The 24,540-nt window shown below is 43.6% G+C and overlaps 1 protein-coding gene across 2 annotated transcripts in view; it reads right to left on the reverse strand.

The window, feature by feature from the left end:
* Nucleotides 1–1,907: 1,907 nt before the first annotated feature.
* CHST13 (carbohydrate sulfotransferase 13) overlaps nt 1,908–24,540 on the reverse strand; it is a 61,537-nt gene continuing 38,904 nt past the window's right edge. Inside the window, exons 1-3 of one of the 2 annotated variants that reach the window (XM_043976234.1) lie at nt 21,440–21,572; nt 12,806–12,888; nt 1,908–3,598 (exon numbers count right to left, since the gene is read on the reverse strand). In XM_043976234.1, the coding sequence (XP_043832169.1) occupies nt 2,750–3,598; nt 12,806–12,826 (870 nt within the window). In that variant the 5' untranslated portion in view covers nt 12,827–12,888; nt 21,440–21,572 and the 3' untranslated portion in view covers nt 1,908–2,749. Of the gene's footprint in view, nt 3,599–12,805; nt 12,889–21,439; nt 21,573–24,540 lie in introns of those variants that run through there. The other variant, XM_043976233.1, reaches the window with a different exon arrangement.

Raw genomic sequence — 24,540 nt, forward strand, 5'->3', positions numbered from 1 at the left:
TAGGATCATAGACTTAGCATTAAAAGGGACCTTTGTGGTCATCTAGTCCAGTGGTGTCAAACTCTAGTAGAAAGGAATCCTTGTTGGGAGTGGAGTCATATATAGAAAACCATAAATGAACATTTTTTGTTATTTTGGTAAACTTTTTACCTAATTTGTTAAACATTTTTGTTACTTATTTTGTAAAACATTTCCCAATTAAATTTTAATTTGGTGTGTGTGTGTGGGGGGGCATTTGTGGCCAGCAGGTAATGAGTTTGATACCTTTGACATAGTCTAATCCCATTTTACAGATGGGGATACTGAGACATATAAAGATGAAGTGACTTGCTTAAGGTCACACACAGCTAATGGCAGATTTAGGGTTTAAACTGGGATCCACATCTTAATGCTAGGCAATATACCATGCCCCACCCTTCAGAACCTCCATTCCCTATCCCCTCCCCACCCTTAACATTATTGTTCATGGCATAAGCTTCCCTGGTCACAGAGATAGGTATGATGAGATGAAGATGTGTCAGAGCCATGAACTGATCCAAACATTCTGGAGAGCAATTTGGAACCATGCCCCAAAGGCTTTAAAACTGTGCATACCCTTTGACCTAGCAATACCACTACTAGGTTTATATCCCAAAGAGATCATAAAAAGGGGGAAAGGACCCACATGTACAAAAATATTTATAGCTGTTCTTTTTGTAGTAGCAAAGAATTGAACATTGAAGGGGATGCCCATCAATTGAGAGAATGACTAAACAAATTGTGGTATATGAATGTCATGGAATGCTATTGCACTGTAAGAAATGATAAGCAGATGAATTTCAGAAAACCTGGAACGACTTACATGAACTGATGAGCAAAATGAAAAGAACATTGTACACAGTATCAACAACATTGTGTGATTACCAACTGTGATGGACTTGGCTCTTCTCAGCAACACAATGATCCAAAACAATGTCAAAAGACTTTAAGTGGAAAATGTTCTCCACATTCAGAAAAAGGACTATGGAGTCTGAATGCAGATCGAAGCATACTGTTTTCACTTTTGTTGTTGTTGCTTTTTATTATTCTTGTTCATTCTTGCTGGGTTTTTTTTCCCTTTTGTTCTGATTCTTCTCTTACAACATGACTAATGTGGAAATATGTTTAATATGATTGTAATGTACAACCTATATCAGATTGTCTGCTGGCCTTAAGAGGGGGGAGGGAAGGGAGGGTGGGGAAAAATTTGGAACTCAAAAAATATTTTTATGTGTAAGTAGAAAAAAATTTAAAATACAATAAAATTTTAAAAAAAGTTTTATACTCCACTCAGCTGTCAAACTGATCTTATTAAATCACAGGCCTACCCAGGTCATCCTCCTCTGCCCTTCAACCCCTATTTAATAAACTCAGTGGCTCTCCAGAACCTCCAGGATGAGGGGTTTAAAGTCCTTCATCACCTGTCTCCTTTGGACCTTTCCCATCTTCTTACACCTGATTTCCCTCCACATATTCTATTATCCAGCTATAATAGTCTATTTGCTGTTCCTTAATATAATATTCCGTCTCTCCAGACTCCATGCCTCTGCATCAGCTGGTGCACATGCCTGGCATGCTCTTCCTCCTTCCCTTTACCTCCTCACTTTCTTCAAAACTCAGCTCAAATCCTATCTTCTGCAGGAACTTTTCTTGAACCCTCTCCCTCCCTCCTGCCCCTCCCCAGTACCTCTGCTCTTAGGTTAAATAGATATTATTATACATACTATGTTATATAATATAATAATATTTATATCTGTTGTATATTGAATATACCTTCCATGAAATATATACACACATACAGATTATATATATTAGGCACGCACATGTTTACATGATATGCACATCTGTGTATGTTATATACACATATAACACAATATAATACACACATGCATGTTATACATGTGTACAACACACACATACATATATATACATGCATACACACATATTTTGTGTGTACATTATTGTTTGCATGTTTCTTCCCATTACTGTGAGCTCCTTGAGGGGAGTGACTGTTTTTACTTCGCTGACCCCAGTGCTAAACTCAATGGCTGGCATATAGTAAGTGCTTAATAAATGCTTGCCGACTGACTGAAGAAATGCCACAAAGACAGATGGTAAAGAAATAAATTTACTTTTGTTTGTTTTTTAAAAAGAGTTACTCCAGCACCTTAGGGCATCTTATAAAGAAAAAAACCCTGCCCCAGCATTGCACTCTTCAGTTCCACCACCTATAGCCAACCAATAGAAAGGCAGCCAGAAGATCATCAGATTTCCTAGCAGTGGGAGCTAGTTGGGGGGCAGAGGTGGTGATAGGAGAGAGTGGCAGTGAAGACAGAATGGGGGCACCTTCCAAGCAAACCCACACCAAGAACCCTGTCCAGCCATGATGGGGGCTCCAGGATTAGGATCTGCAGCAAGGCCACTGAATGGCTAGGGGAGAAGTAGCCATACTTAACCCTTAGTGCTCAATTTAGAAGAAGGGATGCAGGTAGATGGGTGAGCTTTGCCCTAGTGATCTTTTCCTGATCATTCTATTGGAACTCTGTGTCTTGGTCTCCCTTAGTCAGTGGGGGACAGTCCATGGCATGGGCATGGGCATGGAAAGGAGTGGAAGGAAGCAGCAGGTTAGAGGGGGGACATGGCTAAACCAACAAGACCTGGCGGTGCGTAAGTGATGACTGAGAGGCACAAGCCAGACCTCCCACCTGAGCCCCGGAGACCTCCTTGGCTGTTACTGGAGCTGCAAGTAGGAAGGGATGGAGTAATTGAACAGGAGGTAGTCCATCTTGTATAAATTAAAGAGTCTTCTTTGGTAGAAGGGACTGATCCCCTCGAAGAAGCGGGCTGCCTCGCTGCCCGTGGTGCGTGTGACCTTGGAGGAGGATGGGAAGTGTACGCCGGCTCGGTCAGCACCAATGAGGCCCAGCACGTAGGCTGCATCCTCTTCAAGGGTCTCATACTTGCCCACAACATCATAGTGGACGAGGCAGGGGTGGCAGAGGGAGTGTGCCCGCTCCCAGTGTTCATTGAATGGTTCTTCCTTCCGGGTCCGGGGGTCTATTAGGTAATAGAGGAATTCCTCGAAGCGGACATCATCCCCCCGAGCCAGGGCCTCTGGGCTGGGATGCTGTCGATGGCGCCGGATGATTTTGGTGCCGTATCGCCTGTGGAAGGCTGTGTTATAGCTGCGGGTAAACTTATTGCGATATGCTGAGACCAACCGTTCAAAGGGTTCCCGAACAAACAAGAACTTGAGGTAGGCTCGTAGCCGCCGATTGATCTCGGCCGGGCTATAGTCTGCCAACGTCCTCAGGTTGGCTGGCACGTGGGCCTCATGGGCCGGGATCTCCAGTGGGTCTCGGTACTTGCCGCCTCCTGTGAGCACCATCATCACTCGCTTCCAGTTGGTGCAGGCTACTTTAGGTACATAACAATACAGCAAGCCATGCTCATCGTCCACTACCAGGTGGCGCAAATCCTCGGGGCTCAGCAGCCGTCGCTTGCGGGTATAGCGGCTGCACACTTGACTCAGAAGCTCCCTCCGTCTTTGGTGGGCCAGGTGGAGGGGGGAGTGCTGGAGCTATGAGAAGGAAGAGACACTGTTAGGACTGACCACGACTAAGATCTAGGATGTGTGTCACTGCCATCTTCTGAAAATTCATCTTTTAAGATGGAAAGAGTGTTAGAAGACATCTACTCTCCTGATAGACTCTAAGTTCCTTGAGGGTAAAGACTGTTTAATTTTTGTCTTTGTATCACTAGTGCTTAGCACACTGCCTAAAACACAAAGCCTAAAAATAATTTTCATTGATTGAGTCCAACCTCTTTATTTTATAGATGAAGGGACAAAAGCTCAGGGAATGCCCCAGAATAATACATTAAGTTTTGCCCAAGATAATACATTAGGTCAGTAAATCATTTGGGGGCTGGAACTCAAGTCTTTTGCCTTCTAATTCTGTGCTTTGACCACTATGCCATGTTATCTCTTGGTGGAGTTGGGTCCAACACCTATTTCTAGGCCTAATGGAACCCAGTGGGATTAGGTATACCTAGGAGGAGAGGATGAGGGGTTGGGATCAAAATCTGCCCTTGGAAAAACAAAACAAAACAGCGAAATCTTGCTCCTTCCCACCTTGTCCCACCCAGGATCTTTGTGGTACTCCCAGGTTTCCCAAGGCCTGCTACTTTGGTGGCTCAGCTCAGAACTATATTCCCTATTGTTTAGTAATTTTCAGTCATGTCTGACTTCTCGACCACATTTGGCGTTTTCTTGGCAAAGATACTGGAGGGGGTTGCTATTTCATTCTCCAGCTCATTTTACAGATGAGGAAACTGAGGCCAAAAAGGTTAAGTAACTTGCCCAGGGTCACAGTTAGTAAGTGTGTGAGGCCAGATTTGAAGTCAGGAAGATGAGTCTTTCTGACTCCAGGTTCAGTGCTCTATACATTGTACCACCTACCTGTCCCTACACAGGCATACTCCCTGGGAAGTGTCCAAATCTATTAGCCTTATCTACCCCAATCAAAATTTGCAGGTCTTCAGGTTGGATAATTTCATGGCAAAGTCATTTGCTCTCTCTGGCCCTCAGTTTCCTTCTCTGTAAAATAAGATAGTTGTTATTTTGGATATAAATGTGGAATTATATAAGAAATGTGACTGAATTGTTTATACCCTTTGGCCCAGTGATCCCACTACTAGATATATAGATACCAATGGGTCTAAGGCAAAAACAAAGGTGCAATATGTACTGGAATACTCATCACACTCTTAATGTTGGCAAGGATCTGGAAATGAAGTAGGTACCCATTGATTGAGGAATGGCTGAACAATAATAGTTTTGAATATAATTGAATATTATCAGACAGCATTATATTTTTATGAACTGCTGTAGAATGACTTTGAATTTACTTGGCTGTGCGAATGTTATTTCCCCAAGGAAAATGTGAGTTTCTTAAGAAGCTGGGAGCCTCCATATATGTATAAAGTAATGAGAGGCAACATCATGTCATAGATAGAGAGAGCTAGCCTTGGAGTCAAAAAGATATGGGTTCGAATCTCTTCTGAGCCATGTACTGACTGTGTGATTCTGGGAAAAATGCTGAACCTCTCAGAATTCCAGGCAAGTCTTTAAAACCAGAAGTTGTAGATAAGGTGCTGAACTGTATTGGTAGATGGAATTTCTTCACTGGAAGTTCCTTACAAAACTGAAACTATAGGATACTGTGTGTGTTTAAACATAATATAATTTTTAAAAATTTCTAGAGGAAATGAGTACTGACAGCCGCCCCATGAAGTTGACCTAGCAGAGATCATTACCTCCATTAGATATTGAGAAAATGAGTTAGGTTCAGGGGAGTTAAGTGCCAAAATACAGTCGAGTGGAAAGAGACCCCAAGTGGAGATATAGTTTCAGTCTCTGCTCTGCTGTGAATTGTGTCCTCTTAGACAAATCATTTAGTTTCTTTAGATTTCATTTTTCTCATATATAAAATAAGGGGTTGGTCCCACTTGATTGCTAAGGTTTAGGGTTGGCAAAATCAACACTAAAATATGGGACATCAGTTAGAAACAACTAAGATAAAATACCAGCCAAGTTGGTCAAATATCACTTGGTTGGAAACCTTATGAAGCTCTCTTCCTGTTTTAAAATGGCATGATTCTGTGATCTGTCCAAGGTCACAGGGCTAATACTTGATAGAGCTGAGATTAGAACCAAAGGTTCTAGACTCCTAGTTCATAGTTCTTACTCCTACTCTGCCCTTTAAGAGATTCCCTTTCCTTGGAAATAATACTGAAAACCAGAAAAATGGAAGTTTTACCTCCTGCATATCAGATTGGCCAAGTTGATTGATGAATAAAATGGTAAATGTTGGAAAAAATGTGAGAAGGCAAGCATACTAATGCATTATTGGTGGAACTGTGGATGATTCAACTGTGCTAGAAAACAGTTTTAAATTATACTCAATGAATGACTAAACTGCCTTTCTCAAGACCTCTTAATTCCAGTGTCTTCCCTCTCAGTTATTTCCTATTTAGCACACACACACACACACACACACACACACACACACACACACACACACATATATATATATGGAGAGAGAGAGAGAGAGAGAGCTTGTTTGTATATATTTGTTTGTTTGTTGTCTCCCTCATTGGATTGTCAATTCCTTGAGGAGTAGGAACTGTCTTTTACAACTTTTTATATCCCTAGTGCTTAGCACAGTGCCTGGCATATAATCGGTACTTAATAAATGTTTACTGACTGATGTGGTAAAAATTATTGGAATTTAGCTGACTCATTTGGGAGGGGCCACACCTGGCCCACCCTGAAGTTATGTATGTTGCTGAGGTCAGAAGGAGAACTCTCCATAGGCAGTTTTTGAAGGACCTCCCCTTTTGGGGGAGGGAGATTGAACACTCGTTGAGGGGAGGCAAAGAGTCTCTTTGAGAACACTCTCTTGCTAGGCTGCTCTCACTCTCTGCTCAGTTTCCTGGTGATGTGAAAAAGCTAGCAGACTTTTCCAGGTATGATGAACACAATAAACCCTGCATTCTTTTGAATTAGTTTAATTGGAAACGATCTGGGGATGGCATAGACTTAGGTGAGAATTAGGAAGATTTATCTGTATTTCTTTTTCCCTATTTTCTTTGATTTTTATCACCTTTGTTGTTTAATTAATTCCCAAGTAATAAAATCTGATCCTTTTGTGGAAATGAAGCTGTAAGGCTCCTTTCTTATTGGCCTGGAAGAAATATCTTAAAGGGCAGTTCGGAGGGGAGGGAGATTTTAACCTAGAGGTCCCTCATTATTTCCAGGACCCCAATATTTTGGCGAGTCACCCAATTAATGCTCCATATATTAAATTTCAGCCCCAACACTGACCAATATCAACGTTGGACATATAGCTGTTGTTTGTCCTTCATTCTCAAAGAGGAACATAACAGATGTCATGACTTGCAATGAATTGGATTTAAGAGAGGGATGTACAAGGTCACCAACCTCATGCTCTCTTCCAGAGCCATCTGTGTCCAGTGGCAAAATATACATGAGGATGACTGAAGATGGCCCTGGATGTTTAAGACAATTGGGGTTAAGTGACTTGACCAGTGTCTGAGGTGAGATTTGAACTCAGGTCCTCCTGAATCCAGGACCAGTGCTTTAATCCACTGTACCACCTACCTGTCCTTGGAGCATGAGGTCAAAAAGGAAAAGATCACATATACACAAAGCTATTGTCTGTGTGTGTGTGTGTGTGTGTGTGTGTGTGTGTGTGTGACAATTGGGGTTAAGTGACTTGCCCAGGGTCACACAGCTAGTAAGTGTTAAGTGTCTGAGACTGGATTTGAACTCAAGTCCTCCTGACTCGAGGGCCGGTGCTCTATCCACTGCACCACCTAGCTGCCCCATACACAAAGCTATTATAGCAATGCTTTGTAGTAAAAATCCAGACATAAGGTGAACATCTATCAGCTGGGGAATGGTTGAATAAATTGTGATATGTGGATGTAATGACTATTATGGTACCATAAGAAATGATGATTATGATGAAATCTGAGAAACTTGGGAAGACCTGTGTGAACTAATAAAGAAAACAGAACCAATAGAACAATTTCTACATGATGATCACAAAAATATCAAGAAAAATAACACAAAGAGATATCAGATCTCTGGTTGATACAAAGACCAATCATGGCTTTGTCTGACTCCTTTAGGCAGTGGGATGGTGATGGGTTACAGAAAAGGAATGAGGAATATGTCAAGACGTGGCCAATGGATTGGTTTGCTTTTCTTGGCTATACTCCTTTGTTACAAGGGAGGGCTCTACTCAGGCGATGTAAATATTGCAAAGTTACAATTATGCTAGAAAGTATCAATAAAACATTTATTCTATTTTAAAAACTTGATTATTGGGGGTAGCTAGGTGGTGCAGTGGATAAAGTACCAGCCCTGGATTCAGGAGGACCTGAGTTCAAATCCGGCCTCAGACACTTGACACTTACTAGCTTATGTGATCATGAGCAAGTCACTTAACCCTCATTGCCCCTCAAAACAAAAACAAAGCCCCAAAACAAACAAACCCCAAACCCCTAGATTATTTATCTTCCCCTCCCCCTCAACTGAACAAAAACCCCTAAATAAATTTTTTAAAAATTTGACAAATATTCATCATGAAGCAAAGGCAATCCCCACATTGGTCATGTCCAAAAATGTGTCTCATTCTGCATTTTATGTGTATTGTTCTCTAGCATTATTTATCTTTCATTCTCTGGAATCAGAGTCTGTAATCGATCAGAATTCTCAAGTCTTTCAACTTTTCTTAGCAATGTTTTTATTATTTGTATCAACTATTGTCCTGGTTCTGCTCACTTCATTCTGCATGCATTCAGAGATCGGTTTCCTTTGAAACAATTCCTTTCTTCATTTTTAGGGTGCAATAATAGTTTATTACACTCAGATACTATGACTTGTTCAGTCATTTCCCAATAGAGGTGGACCTCTTGGTTTAAAATCCTTATTCTAAAACAAATTGCAGACTAATAACTTTTTTCCTGAATTTCCTATTTGATCAGATTTGTCCAGACCTGTGTCTGAAATTTCTCAGTGGGATCCTATTAATGAGGTACTGCTGCTGACTTTCAGGGGCCTTTCCTGGCCAGAGAAGGGAGCTAGCTGTCTACAGATCATAAGCCTTAGGCACAGGAGAGGGTTCCTAGCTAGGGGTAGACTCATTTTCTTCTTGCCTAAGAGATTGAGAAAAACAGGTCACAGTGTCCATGGCCGAGGGTCCTAACCTTTAAAAGAGTGTGAAGGCAGACCAGCAGGAAGGGGCACACCTCCTCAATGGATGGCTTCCTGCTTGGCTCCCTGCCCAGTTTGGTCTGACTTCACCTCGCCACGTGGGCCAGGAGCTGTCTGTGGAATGCCGACTTGGCAGGCTCAGACCTTGGAGCTCAAACTGTCCCGTGCTGTGAAATCCTCTCCTCTATATGTCTCCGGATTCACTCTGGGGCCAGGTCAAACTGCAATGGGAACTATAAGCTCAAAGTTTCCTGAATCTCATGCAAAAAGATTCTCAACCACAGCTATTGCCTGAGTCTAGTTTTCTGAGTTAGGAACTTTTTTTTTTTTTTTTTGCGGGGCAATGGGGGTTAAGTAACTTGCCCAGGGCCACACAGCTAGTGTCAAGTGTCTGAGGCTGGATTTGAACTCAGGTCCTCCTGAATCCAGGGCTGGTGCTTTATCCACTTTGCCAACTGGCTGCCCTGGTACCCACTCTTAGTGGTCAGGGAGCATCCTCTCTCTCCCTCTGGCCCTACCGATCAACCAACAATCAACAAGCATTTATGAAGTGTCTACTATGTGTCAGGCATCGTGCTAGGCTCTGGAGGCTAAAGGACAGAAAATAAACTGATCTCAAGGAACTTAAATTTGTTTGGGGAATATAATATGTACATGTGTGTGTATGTATATGTATATATGTATATACATACATACAAGCATGCATATACACACACACAGAGAAAGACAGAATGAGAATGGGGTGGGGTATACTAACAATTGGGCCAATAAGTAAAGGCTTCAAGTAGATCAACATTTTGAAGGAAGTTAAACATTCTAAGAGGTGGAGGGAAAGAGGGAGTGTATTCTTGTGCCTCCTCCCACCCTACCCCCAACAATCTATGCAAAAGCACAGAGATGGGACTTTGAGGGTTGTGAGTACCTAACAAGAAGGTCATTTTAGCTGGATTGTAGAGTATGGTAAGGGAAGTACAGTACAAATTCATCATAAAGAAAGGGCAAACCAGAGGCCGTAGTGGTAGGGGGAAGAACCAAAGGAGGGTTACTAGGATTATTGTGGGAACCATATTGTGTGAAAAAAACAATGATGGCTGTTTAGCTTGGGGAAGAGAAGACTTAGGGAGTGAATGACTGTTGTTACCTCATCGTTTGGCACAGGTGGTAAGGGATAGAGTTAGCTGTTCACAGAACTCTATCCTCAGCCACCCCTTCCCCTGACAATTCCCCACCAGGAGGCTGAAAAAAGGGATAATTTTCAGGGTAGAGGGCCCAAGATTTCCATGTGTGGATAACACCAGCTAGGAGACAGCTTTTCTAGACAAAGGTAAAGGTCTTACCTTTAGTATACCCATGGATCAACCAGAAACTAATTATGAGCATTTATTAAACACCCTTTTCTGTGCCAGGTACCATGCTAGGCACTGGGGACTCAAAAAGAAAAATGAAACAGCTTCTGCCCTGAAGGAGACTTAGATTCTGTGCTCTTATGCATTCTTGGGGCTGCCAACTGAAACGAGGAGGTGTTGCACTGAATTATCCACATGGTCATGTCTGGTTTTCCTTAATATCATCCCCTTCTCTCCCCTCCTTTCCTCTGGTGTCTGATAATGGGTGGTCCTTCTCTTTGCCAAAGTCGATGCCTCTACATATGCCTTGATCCCACCACCACCTTACCCACACTATTTGCTTCTGCAGCAGATTGTCCCTTCTAGCATTCCCCCTCCCCTTCTGATTTTCAGTCTCTTCCTTTTCTACTAGTTCCTTCCCAGCTGCCTTCAAACATGCCCATGTCTTCCCTCTCTTTTAAAAACAAAACAAAAAACCCTTCACTAGATGATACCATCCCACACCTCACTTTTATCAGCCAAACTCCTAGAAAAAAGTTGCCTACAGCTACTACCTCTACTTCCTACAGCTCTTGGCAGTCTGGCTCTGACCTCATTACTCTGTGAAACTGTTCTCTCCAAAATAGCCAAAATAGCCAATTATCTCTCTCTCTCTTTCTTTCTTTCTTTCTTTTTTTTTTTTTTGGTTTTGTTTTAGCCAGGCAATGAGGGTTAAGTGACTTGTCCAGGGTCACACAGCTAGTAAGTGTCAAGTGTCTGGGGCCAGATTTGAACTCAGGTCCTCCTGAATCCAGGCCCAGTGCTTTATCCACTGAGCCACCTAGCTGCCCCTTAATTATCTCTTAATTGTCAAAATCAATGGTCTTTTCCCATTCCTCATCCTTCTTGAATTCTCTATGACATCTGAACTATCAACCACCTTCTCTTCCTGTATACTCTCTCCTTTCTGAGTTTTTCTCGGTTCTGCTTCCTTACAGCATTTCTTGTCTGTTGGACTTTTGAAACTGGGTGTAGGGGCAGCTAGGTGGCGCAGTGGATAGAGCACTGGCCCTGGATTCAGGAGGACCTGAGTTCAAATCCGGCCCCAGACACTTGACACTTACTAGCTGTGTGACCCTGGGCAAGTCACTTAACCCCAATTGCCTCACAAAAAAAAAAGAAAGAAAGAAAAAAAAAGAAAAAGAAACTGGGTGTCCCAGAGATGACTTAAACTCAACATGTTCAAAAACAGTGAATTCTCATTTTCTTCAAACCCAGCCCACTTCCAGACTCCCCTATTTCCACCATGGGTACCACTGTTCTTCCAGTCTCTCAGGTTCGTAACTTTGGCATTATTTCTCCATTACTCACTTACCCAATAACTTTGTAAAATCTTGTCATTTCTACTTCCATATATCTCACATATGACTCCTTTTCTCTACTCATTTGGCTACCATCTTAATTCAATTCCTCAGTACTTCTCACCTCGACTACCATTATGGCTTTCTAATTGGTCCCCTGCCTTGAGTCTCTTCCCTACTCCAATCCATCCTCTACCCAGCTGTCAATGGGATTTTCCTCAGGTATAGATCTGACCACTACTCCCCTACTTGATAAATTCTATCATATATCAAACATAAAATTCTACATTTTAAAGCCCTTCACCACCCAGCTCCAAGCTCACCCTTCTCAAACTGTCTTTCTTGACTGCATGCCCTCCTGGCTTTCCCTTCATAGTATCCTTCCCTTCCTTCAAGCACTAACTTCTACATGAAACCTTTCCTGATCCTCCCCCCCTCCAAATTAGTGCCTTCTTCCCTAACTGTCTTGTATTTATGACGTAGGTGTTGATTCTGTATATACTTATCTATGGACTTGTCTCCTTCTAATAGAATCTAGATCCTAGAGAGCATAGAGAGCAAAGGTTGTTTATTTCAGTTTTATATTCAGCCCCCTGGTGCCTAGCACAGTGCCTGGTGCATGACAGGTACTTGCTACAAACTTCCTGATTGACTGATTGATTTCCCTTGTGTTCAAGGCATGATCAGGCTTCTTCTTAGGCCCAATACCACCTAGGTAGCACCTGAATGAAAGCAGCAGCAGCAGCAGCAACAGAAGCAGCACAAGGACCTCTTGGCAGAATAGAATGAGGGAGGGGAGGTTTGCTTTGGATTCTCCCTGCAATCCCCTCTCCCATTCCTGGATAGCCTTAGTCTCAGCCTGGTGGGCAGCTAATCCATTCTAAGATATTGCCTGATGGGTGCTTCCCTTTCCCAGGGATATGTACAAAATATCATTGGAGGCATCCTAAATTTCCAGTGGTGGGATTTCGGCACTGTGACAGGCAGTGAGAGAATTTGTTTTGAGTAGAAAATGAATCTGATTCATGATCCTCCCATCATGCCTTGTAGACACCTGTCTGGTGGCCTTCCTGGTGGCAAGCCTTATTACTCTCAAATCTATGGTAAACTCTGGAGTCTCCTAATTGGCTCCTCTTCTCTAAGGGAACCCACGGGTTCCCTCAGGGAGGACCCTGGGGTAGAGGAGGTTCCTGGAAGACTGATGGCAATGCAGAACCCTAGAATGCTGCCTTGCCTACCATCCCTCTCCCTCACCTTCCCCAATGAACCTGGTTTGTCAGGTTCCAGAGCTCACTCACCTGGTCACTGTCATAAAGCATCTGAAGTGGACTCCTCCCTGTCTTGCCAAACCATCTGGAGCCCAAGATCCTGCCTTCCGCCACTAGAGGAGGAAACAAGGAGGAAGAACTCATTAGCCTATGGAAGGTCCATCAGCTATAGCTGGGTTGGGGGGTGAGGCAAGACTGAGAGGCAGAAAAGAGGAGTGAGGAAGGAGGGAGAGAAGAAGGGAGGGGAGGAGGAGGAGAGAGAAACAGGGAGAAAAAGGGGAGAAAGGGGGAGAAGGGAGAAAGAGGGAGAGTGAAGGAGAAGGGGAAGGAGGGGGAGAACGGAGAGAGGGAGAGAGGAGTGAGAACGGGAGAAGGAGTAAGGAGAAAAAGGGGAAGGAGACAGAAAGAAGAGAGGGAGAGAGAGAGACAGGGACAGAGAGACAGAGACAGAGCTGCTGTGGGGGCAATGGGGTTGCAGAGTGGAAAGTATACAGAATGGGGAATTAGGCGATTTGGATTTTTGACCCATTCTGCTACTACTTTGCTGTGGGACCTTAGACAGGTCCCTTTCCCTTTCTGGGACTTCTTCCCCATTTTGGTGTTACAAGGGACAGGGCATAGCCCATAGCTCTTGCATGGAGATGTCACTTCAGGGTCACAATGAAGCAAGTGTGGAATCTCATCAGCCATGTAATCAGGGCTGATGGAGACAGAAATCTCCTTCCCTGCCTGTCTCACTGATGAACAGCAAATGAGACAACAAATGGGAAAACCTTTTGGCATTTTACCTGTATGAGGGGGTATAATGGACTAGGGCAGGGCTTAGAAACTTCATACATACATACATACGTACATACATACATACATACACACACACAGACACAGACACACACACACATGCACACACCGTGTCACACAGCTAGTAAGTATCTGAGGTTGGATCTGAACTCAGGTCTTCCTGACTCCAGGCCTGGCGGTCTATCCATAGTGCCACCTGGCTGCCCTTATAAATACATAGTAAACGATTCATAAATTCTTGTTGCATGGACTTGAATATGAATAACAGACTCACAGAGTGACTTAACCAAGGTCTCTCAGCAAATGATAACTAGAACTCACACCTCTTGACTAGTATTTTTTGCACTGTACCACAGAGGGATGATAGAAAAGAAGTATATGATGGTAAGCAATTGCACATGAAAGGGGTGGTAGAGGAAAGCAGTGGAAAGGATGACCCATGTGGTTTGGGGCAAGTCCCATCATCTCTCTGGGCCTCCTCTTTCCTCATGTGGAAAATGAGTAGTTTGGAATAGCTGAGGCTCTTCATGCTCCTTATCCAGGGAGCTTTGTGACAAAGCAGCAGCTTGTGCTCGCTCTTGCTCTCTTGCTGTCTCACTCTCTCTCACTCTCTCTCTCCTTCCTTCCTTCCTTCTTTCCTTCCTTCTTCTGCATATATCTCTATATATACACACACAGTTAATATGTATATATGATTATAGTAGTGTATATATGACATAGGGTCCTTTAAATGTAGATACTCTTCCCTCCCTTTCTCAAGCATCCACCCTGAGCAGGGGAGGCTCTAGGGTGAGGCTGCTGCTGGGAGATTCCTGGGAGCGGGAGGCCACCTGGAGTGTGAGGAACTGAGAGGCTCTGGGAGGAAAAGGGCAGTGGAAAAGAAGAGAATCTATCTTTGGAGCTTCCACCCAAGGCTGTCACAGGGCTTATAAAGGCAAACCAAATGAGTTTTACTTCATTTTTTTTAGAAGAAATTGATTTTTAAATCTTCAAGTTTAGCACATTTTGCAGAACTTCCCAGAAATCATGAACTGGGCATATGCCACCACTCCCTAAAGCGACAAACAAACAAAGAGAAAGCTATCTGGATTCCTTTTTCAACCTTAAAATGCTATATACATGTTAACTATCATTATACCTCTCTGATGGGCTAGTGTGAGACAAGTGCTTTGAAATCTGTAAAGTGATTCATGAATGTGTGTTGTTATTATGTGACCATTTTGAGCCTGTAAAGTGTTCATTTAAACATATAAGGATGTTATAATGATCTTTATTCATTCCAAATGTATTTCATGACTTGAAAAGAAAAAGCAGCTGACTGGAGGGTTATCTGGAGTCACTCTATCATAGTGAAAAGACTGAAGTAGAAGTCCCCAAAGCTGATTTACTCCTGACTCTACTATTAGTTCATTGGGTGACTTTGGTTAAGTCACTTCCACTTGCTGAGCCTCAGTTTACCTCTCTGTAAAATAAGAGGATTGGACTATTTGTTCTATAAGGGTCCCTCCCAGATTTAGGAGGATTACTGTTCAGGACAGGCAACACCCAGCTGCAGAGCTGTCCGGCTTGTGGTATTCCTTGGCTAGAAAACTGGCTTTCCAGGGAATGAGTGATTTTTCCAAGCTTACTTTGTTGGCCATCTCCTTGTGAGGTGGAAATCTACCAAAGAAAGGCTAGCAAGGAAGAAATGCAGACCCACTGTCATCCATGGACTCAAGAGGAGGAAAGCAGCAGACCGTGCCAGCCCTGGCCTTGCTCTCTCCTAGGGCGTGTGTGCCTGACCAATCACCAGTCAGCCAGCCAACTCCTGGGCAGTAAATCATTTTCCCCTGGCCTGAGAGAAGGGATACAGCCTGATGCCAAACACAGATCTGTCTTCTGGAGGGCCCAATGTCCAGACACTATGGTGAGGTGATTCCCCAAAAAGTTGGAGGCCCAAAAGTGTGGTTTGCTTGACTTTGCCTTCCCCATCTACATCCTGGCTTTCCCCCTCCTTCTTTAGCACCTCAAAACTCAGAGGTTCAAACTTCATCCTAGGATACAGGTGACATTTTGTCTTTTTCCTATTTATTTAGAATTTTATTTTTCCCCAATTATATGTAAAAACAATTTTCAACATCCATTTCTAAAACTTTGTGTTCCAAATTCTCCTCCCCACTCCCACTCCCCTTAAAAACTCAAGCAATTTAATATAAGTTATACATGTGTAGTCTTGCAAAACATTTCCATATTAGGTTGTGAAAGAAAATAGACCAAAAAAAAACCTTAAGAAAAAGTAACTTTAAAAAAATGTTTCAATCCGTATTCAGACTCCATCAATTCTTTCTCTGGAGCTGGATCACGTTTTTCATAAGTACTTTGGAGTTGTCTTGGATCGTTGTGTTGCTGAGAATAGCCATCATTCACAACTGATCATCTTACAATATTGCTGTTACTTTGTATACAGTACATTTCACTTTGCATCAGCTCATGTAAGTCTTTCCAGGTTTTTCTGAGAGCATCCTGCTTATCATTTCTTATAGCACAATAGTGTTCCATAATAATCTTATTCCACAATTTGTTCAACCATTCACCAATTGATGGGCATTTCCTCAATGTCAAATTCTTTGCACCAGAAAAGGGTTGCCATAAACATTTTTGTACATATAGGTCTTTAACTTTTTGTTTTTTATCTTTTTGTATAGCAACCTAGTAGTTGTATTACTAAGTCAAATAGTTTTATAGCCCTTTGACCACAGTTCTAAATTGCTCTACAGAATGTTTGAATCAGTTTACAACTCCACCAACAGGGCATTAATGTCTCATTTTCCCCACACCCCCTACAACATTTGTCATTTTCCTCTGCTGTCCTATTATCCAATCCAGTAGGTATGAGGTAGTACCAAGAATTGTTTTGACTTGCATCTTTCTAATCAATAGTGAGTTAGAGAATTTTTTTCATATGCTATAGATGCTTTGATTATTTCATCTGAAAACTCTTCATATCTTTTGATTACTTATCAATTGGGGAATGGCTCTCATCCTAATAAATTTGACTCAGTTCTCTATGCGTTTGAGAAATAAGGCCTTTGTTGGACAAACTTGCTTCAAAAGTTTTTCACAGTTACTATTGCTAATGGTATTTCCCTCCATCCTATTCCACCCCCATGACATTTACTCTATTCTCTATCTCCTTCCACCCTGTCCATCTTCAAAAGTGTTTTGCTTCTGACTGCCCCCTTCCCCAATCTTCCCTCCCTTCTATCACCACCCCACCTCTTATCCCCTTCCCATCCTACTTTCCTGAATGTAAAATAGATTACTACACCCAATTGAGTATGTATATTATTCCCTCTTTGAGCCAATTTTGATGATAGTAAGGTTCACTCACTCCCCAGCACTTTCCCCATCTTCCCCTCCACTGTATAAGCTTTGTCTTGCCTCTTTTATGTGAGATACTTTACCCCATTCCACTTCTCTCTTTCCCTTTCTCTCAATGCATTTCTCTCACGCCTTAATTTTGTCTTTTAAAGATATCATCCCTTCATATTAAACTTACACTTGTGTCCTCTAAATATACCCCATTCAGCCACCCTAATAATGAGTAAGTTCGTATGAGTTACAAGTATCATCTTCTCATGTAGGAATGTAAAAAATTTAACCTTTTAATATCCCTTATGATTTCTTTTTCCTGTTTACCTTTTTATACTTCTTTAGAGTCTTGTATTTGACAGTCAAATTTTCTATTCAGCTCAGGTCTTTTCATCAAGAATGCCTGAAAGTCCTCTCTTTCATTTAATTCCCATTTTTCCGCTGAAGGATTATACTCAGTTTTTCTGGGTAGGTGATTCTTGGTTGTAATCCCAGTTCCTTTGCCCTCCAGAACACATGACATTTTCTGAGTCATCTTTGTACTGTCCTGAGAGGACCTGATAAGAACTACCTGTGTGACCTTGGCCAAGTCATTTAATTTTTTAATTTTATGGAATAAAACAAGCATTTCCATAATGTAGTATAATAAAAAAGATGATTGCACATGAGACTGCAAATCTATTGTGTATGAATTGCTATTCCTTTTAAATATATAATAAAGTTATGTACATTTCTTTTTTTTTCCTTCCATCCCACCCTAGAGATGGCTACCTTCAGACAAAAATAGGTATATGTGTGTGTGTGTGTGTGTGTGTGTGTAAAATTATTCTATACACACTTCTATTTATCAGTTCTTTTTGTGGATGCTATTGTGCTATAAGAAATTATGGACTCAATGATCTCAGAAAAATCATGGAAAGAGTTGCATGAAATAATGGAGTGAAATGAGCAGAACCAAGATAACACTGTGTACAGTAACAGCAGTATTGTTTTAAGAATGACTTTGAGTGAATAAGTTATTTTGACTATTATAAATAACCAGATTAACTATAAAGTACACATGAAGAAGGATGTTATCTGTATCAAGTCATTGAATCTTGGCTTAGATGATCTTTGATATGCTTTCCAGCCCAAATCTATGATATTTTGCAAGCCAAGAAGCAGGCTTATAAAAATTTAGTAGGGGACTCAAGTAGATTTGATGGACACAGCTTTAAGGACCCATTTCTGGTGGAGAATTCTTGAAATGTGAAAAGAGAAAGAAGGGGAAAAATAAGAGGGCTGGAAAGGGTCAGAGGGGAAGAGAGGGGAAAAAAGGAGAGAGGTTTTGCAGGATTTCTGAAGAAGCAGAGAACACAACATCATGACTTCCTTGATAATGATGGGCCTGGGACTCCAGGACACATGAACAACTGGGAAGAGTGGGAGTGAACAGTGGGGTGAAGCCAGTACAAGGGAGATCTTGTCTGATCCCAAGGCTCCATGGATTAGGAGCAGGAAAAGCCTCTAGAGATCAGCTATTCCAATCTGCTCATTTTTCACATGAGGAAAGAGGAGACCCAGAGAAATGATGGGACTTGCCCCAAACCACATGGACCATTCTTTCCACTGCTTTCCTCTAGCATCCCCTTCATGTGCAATTGCTTACCATCATATACTTCTTTCCTATCATCCCCTGTGGTATAGTGTGAAGAATACTAGTCAGGAGGTGTGAGTTCTGGTTATCATTTCCTGAGAGACCTTGGTTAAGTCACTCTGTGAGTCTATTATCCATATTCAAGTCAATGCAACAAGAATTTATGAATTGTTTACTATGTATTTATAAGGGCAGCCAGGTGGCACTGTGGACAGAGCAACAGGCTTGGAGTCAGGAAGACCTTAGTTCAAATCCAGCCTCAGACACTTATTAGCAATATGACCCTGGGCAAGTCACTTAACTTTTGGTTGCCTCAGTTTCCTTATCTGTAAAATGAGCTGGAGAAGGAAAGGCAAACCATTCTCATATCTTTGGCCAGAAAACCCCAAATGGGGTCACAGTTGGGCAGGACTAAAACAACTGAATAACAAGAACAATGACAACAAGGACCACAACATATTTCTAGGATGGTAGATCTACAATTTAGAAAGAACTTCAGATGCTGTCTCTAACCCTTTTATATTCATAGATGAGTAAACTGAGGTTCAGGGAAGTCTCCGGAGTATGAATTGCCCAAGGCATGATCTGAAGTTAGATTATCTGAATCCAGAGCCAGTGCTAAGCACTTGATAGATCCTCCCCTCCCCTCCTTTCTCCTTCCCTCCTCTTCCCTCCTCTTCTCTTCTCTTCCCTCCTCTTCTCTCCTCTTCTCTTCCCTCCTCTCCTCTCCTCTCCTCTCCTCTCCTCTCCTCTCCTCTCCTCTCCTCTCCTCTCCTCTCCTCTCCTCTCCTCTCCTCTCCTCTCCTCTCCTCTCCTCTCCTCTCCTCTCCTCTCCTCTCCTCTCCTCTCCTCTCCTCTCCTCTCCTCTCCTCTCCTCTCCTCTCCTCCCCTCTCCTCTCCTCTCCTCCCCTCCCCTCCCCTCTCCTCTCCTCCCCTCCCCTCCCCTCTCCTCCCCTCCCCTCCCCTCCCCTCCCCTCCCCTCCCCTCCCCTCCCCTCCCCTCCCCTCCCCTCCCCTCCCCTCCCCTCCCCTTCTCTTCCCTTCCCTTCCCTGTCTCTCTCCATTGTGCTGAGCTGACAAGGACAGTGCTAGGTGGTAGAAATGCAAAGACAAAAATTAAACAGCCCCTCCCCTCAAGTTGTCTGTTTGGGGGAGGGGAGCATTCAGAAAACAGGTGTTTGGATTAAGAGATCACTTGGTTTCCTTTCGGCCCTACAATTTTCGGATGCCTCCCCAAGTCAAAGGCCATTCACTTTGTCCCTATTTCCTCCCTCTCTGGGCTTTGCCCTTCAGACCACACCACTCACTTCTACGGCCTCTCCCTTCCATCTGGGGACAGGCTGGCAGAGGGTGCTTTCTGGGCAGGGGAAGCAGTCGTTCAAACAGAGGCTGAGGAGACAAGTGTCTGTGTGTTTCTCCTAAAACAAACACAACATCCAGGCTGGAACAGAGAACCCAGTCCTCAGCAGGGATGTGGTTGAGATTAAGGGGGAGCAGGGGTGGACTGAGGAGGCATTTAAAAAAACACCCTCCAGTGACAGGAAATGTTTACTGACACATGCAGAGTTCTTGGGGTTGGGGAGGATAAGGAGAGGAGACAAGAGCCCTGTCAGGGTGAGGTTGTGGGTTACAGCTTCTTGAGAGAGGCAGTGGGATGTGGTGGGGAGAGAAGCAGTCTAGGAGTTAAGCTCTGAGTCACAGCACCTGACTCTGCCAACTGACCAAACTGGGCCTCAGTTTCTTTATGTATAAAATGGGTATAATAGTCACTGTCCTGCCTATTTCCTAGGGGTTGTGAGGATCAAGTGAAGTGGGGGTGTGTGTGTATGTCAAGTGCTTTAGAGTTGGAGAGGTATAGTATACAAAAGAATGTTTGATGGACTTCGGGTCAGAGATTCTGGGTTTGAATTTCATCTACTACCTGTGGGCCCCTTGGCTACCTCTAACGTGAGGGGGTCGGCCTCTGATGCTGCTTCCTGCTTTAAAGCAATGAGCCTCTCTTGTGAACCATTATTACTATTGTTGATTTCCCCCTTTACTCTGTGGATTAATTTCTTAGTCATTCACTTAAACTTGCATGTGTGTATGAGCAGGAGAAAGCTGGGGGTGGGGAGGGGAGAGGAGTCTCTGAGGGGAAGTCATGGGGTGAACGAAGGAGAAGAAGAAGAGGAAGAGGGTAGGGCAAAGAAGGAAGATGTGCTCCTTCCGCTCCTGTCATTTTAAGAGTCATCATGGTGTGGAAAATGTTCTCTACATCCAGAAAAAAGAACTGGGGAATCTGAATGCAGATTGAACCATATTGTTTCTACTTTTTTTTTTTGAGGTTTTCCCTTTTGTTCTAATTCTTCTTTCACAACATGACTAATGTGAAAATATGCTTAATGTGATTGTAGATATATAAAACCTATATCAGATCTTCTGTCTTGGGGACAGCGGAGGGAAGGGAGGGAGAGAGAAAAATTTGGAACTCAAAATCTTATAAAAACAAACGTTGAAAACTATCTTTACACGTAACTGGAAAGAAGTAAAATACTATTAAGATGGAAAAAAATAAATGAAAAAAAAAGTCATCATGGTGGAGTGGAAAGAACACAAGACTTACAGCTGGAGGGTTTGAAACCCTGCCTGACAAGCTTTGGGAATTTACTTACTTTCCCTTGCTGGGCCTCAGTTTCCTCAACTGGAAAATGAAGGGTTGGATGATATGCTTAAATCCTATGATTTTCCTCAGGGTCTTTGTCTTCTCTGAAAACTCTTCATCCTGGCATTCAAGGCTTTCCTCCATCCAGAAAAATCATATAACTCTACCGTCAGATGGTGCCATCCCCCACCCTCCACCCCCTGACATACACAAAAGGGAAGAACCAGGTTTGCCATTACCATCATCTCACTTCCTGATCGTGTCCAAGCCAGGCCATCTGAACTCCAGTCTTCTCTTCCTCCCAGAATTGGAGCTACCTAGACTGACCCCACCCCCTACATCCTTCCCAGACATTTCTAAGTCAAGCCCTGGTGCTGGTACCTTTCCATGTCCTCACTCTGTTTTTTACTTCTACCTCCCCTTATGTGTAGCCTTTCCCCTATTTGACTGTAAGCTCCTTGAAGGCAGGGGCTGTAAGTGCTTCCCAGCGCTTAACACAGCACCTGCCATATGGTAAGTATTTAGCAAATGCTTTTTCAATCAATTCATTAATTCATTTATTTCTGTAATTTTTACATACATACATTCCCATTCAATAAGCATTTATTGAGCATTTCTTCCCTTATTCTAAGTGCCTGAGGGAGACCCCAACACACTCTGCCCTCCGTGCCTTTGAGGACTGTCTAATCTCACTGGGGAAAGGAGACTCATCTCCATGAAATGGTTAGGCAACGATTGGAGGCCAAGTGGTATTTAGAACCAAAATGAGAGAAGAAAGGTTTTTTAGACTCCTAAGGAAGAAGAAATCATGGTAGGCAGAGGTATTCAGGAAGGGCTTTCTGGGAGAGGTAGGCCTAGAACTGAAGGATGAGGCAGAAGTAAAAGGAAAGTCTCAGATGAAGGGCATATCTCAGGCAAAGGCATGGAAGCAAGAAAAAGCATGGTGGTGTGGGTAAATTTGGCAAAGGATTATGCCTGGACTGAGTCAAGAGTCCTCCTTACCAGGGAACACAGGGACTGAAGACTGACTAGGGACCACAATGGTGTTCCAAATACTCAGTCTACTAATTAGCAGGGGCTTGATTTAAATAGCAATTCTAGCACCTCAGTTTTCCAAGTGAATAGTCTGAAAGTGAGCAAGCAAGAGAAGGGCCAACTTGAGAGAGGGTTTTACAGGGAGACTACTGGTATGGGCTTGGGAATTCAGAATCCTTCCTCTGCTAATACAGGGCTAGTCATTCTAATCTCTCTGGGCCTCAGTTTCTTCATCTGTAAAATGAAGAAGTTGGATTGGCTGTTCCGTGAGAGTCCTAGCACCTCTGACATTCCAAGACCAAATGGGTTCCTTCCAGCTCTGAGGAGCCTTGAATGCCAGGTTAAGGAGCTCTACACAGGCCCAAAGAAGTCACCAGACTCCTACGTCAGAGCTGCTGGCTGCCCACCAGCACCCTGGGTCCAGGCCACGCTGCTCTGCTGCCTGGCCTTCTCTGGGCTTCCTGAAGCGTGTGGCAGCTGCAAGGGTTTGCAGAGGCCCTGGCTCTCCTCTGACAGCAGGGACCAGCTCTGAGTCTCCTGCCAGGAATTCCCAGACAACAGAACGTTACTGTCTCCTGTGCGGGAGAAGGAGGTTCCTTTGTGAACATAAAGGCTCATCTGAACCAGTGAGGGTCTATCTGGGACACGGCTTCTTTGGCTAAAACAGAAAACAGCTGGTGTGTCCTTGGCCCTCTCTCCTTCTCCCTGCCTGATGAGCGCTGGCTTTGTTACTAGAGGGGATGGGTTTGCATCTTTATTTTGCAGTCCACTTCATCTCTCTGGGCCTCAGTTTCCTCATTTGTAATATGAAAGGGTGGGACTATATGGTCTCTTCCAGCTCCCCCAAACCAATGATCCAATGATTTCTTTGCAGTCAGATTATGGTGGTGGTGATGGGGTGGGGGGGGCGGGGTTAGTGGGAAAAGGTGGAAGGACAGGAGAAACTGATGCCACCAAACAGCCCTGGGTCTATCTGAAAACATTCTCCAAAACAACTCTCTGGGATGGTTATTGAATGTGTTCTTGAGATGAAGACCATCCCAAATACCATGAAGGGACTTGGGCAGAGGCTCCCAGGCCCCCATCCAAGAGACTACAATATAACCAATGTCTATTGAAATCTGGGCTCTCGTTCACTGTAGGGAAGCCAAGGTGAGGTTGCCATCCCGGAAGGGGGAGGGGTACCATGGTATCTGCCCAGAGTCGAGGAAAAGAAGAACCAAAGATAAATAACATTAGCGTTTGTGCAGCTCAGCCAGGGAAGAAAAACCCTGCCTGCCTAACTCCAATAGTCCTGGCTGCTTGGCACCTCAATACTATCTTATTGAAAATCCATTAATCACAAAGAAATCTTCTGATCTACCTTTGGTTTCCCCAAATGCAGAAACCAGGACTGTTAGGGCAGAAAGAAGCCTCCCAGCACAGACGGTTAGAACTGGGAGGAGTCTGAACACCTGGGAGGGGTCTGAACACCTGGGAGGAGTCTGAACACCTGGGAGGGGTCTGAACACCTGGAAGGAGTCTGAACACCTGGGAGGAGTCTGAACACCTGGGAGGGGTCTGAACACCTGGGAGGGGTCTGAACACCTGGGAGGATGCCGGAAGGGGGAAGGGTCTTATGGCTTCAAATATAAGAGCTGGGAGAGCTTTGTGCATCTGGACTGCTAGAGCCGGGAGGAATGCTAGAATATCAGTTCTGGGACAGGGCGTCTTTGCATGTAGGCTGCTCAAGCCAGGAGGGACTTTAGAACATAGACAATAAGTACTGGAAGGGTTTTAGAATGTGAAGTCTTAGAAGCGACCTCAGTGAGCTGCTTGTTCCAAGCTTTCATTTTACAGAAGAGGAAACAGATCCAGAACCAGGATGGGGCTATGACTCGTCCAAGGGCACACACCGTGAGTCACCTGGTAGAGCTTTGATGAGAACCCAGGTCTTAATGCTAGCTAGGTCCACTTTCCATCCTGGAATACTGGACAACACTGATCTTGGAGTGTGGCTGATAATGAGGTTGTACCACAGGACCCAGAGGGAAAGGGTCCACCCACCATCTTTCTCAGCCTTGACGCCCTAGAGACCCTCCCTTCTACCTGAATAGAAGAAGGGAAGGAGCAATTCCATCCAGTGCCACGTACAATTCCTTCATTCCACACCCTGCTAATGAGTGCCTATGAAGCATCTGGCCTTATGCTGTGGGACACACAGGGACCAGTCCCAGCCCACAAGGGGCTCATGATATAATTTGTTACAAGGGAGGGTTCTACAATTATGGTGAGACGACTTGTGTGAAAAATCAAGGGCAACAAT

Source organism: Dromiciops gliroides, chromosome 1 (genome assembly GCF_019393635.1).
Source record: "Dromiciops gliroides isolate mDroGli1 chromosome 1, mDroGli1.pri, whole genome shotgun sequence".
In the NCBI taxonomy this organism is placed as follows: Eukaryota; Metazoa; Chordata; class Mammalia; order Microbiotheria; family Microbiotheriidae; genus Dromiciops; species Dromiciops gliroides.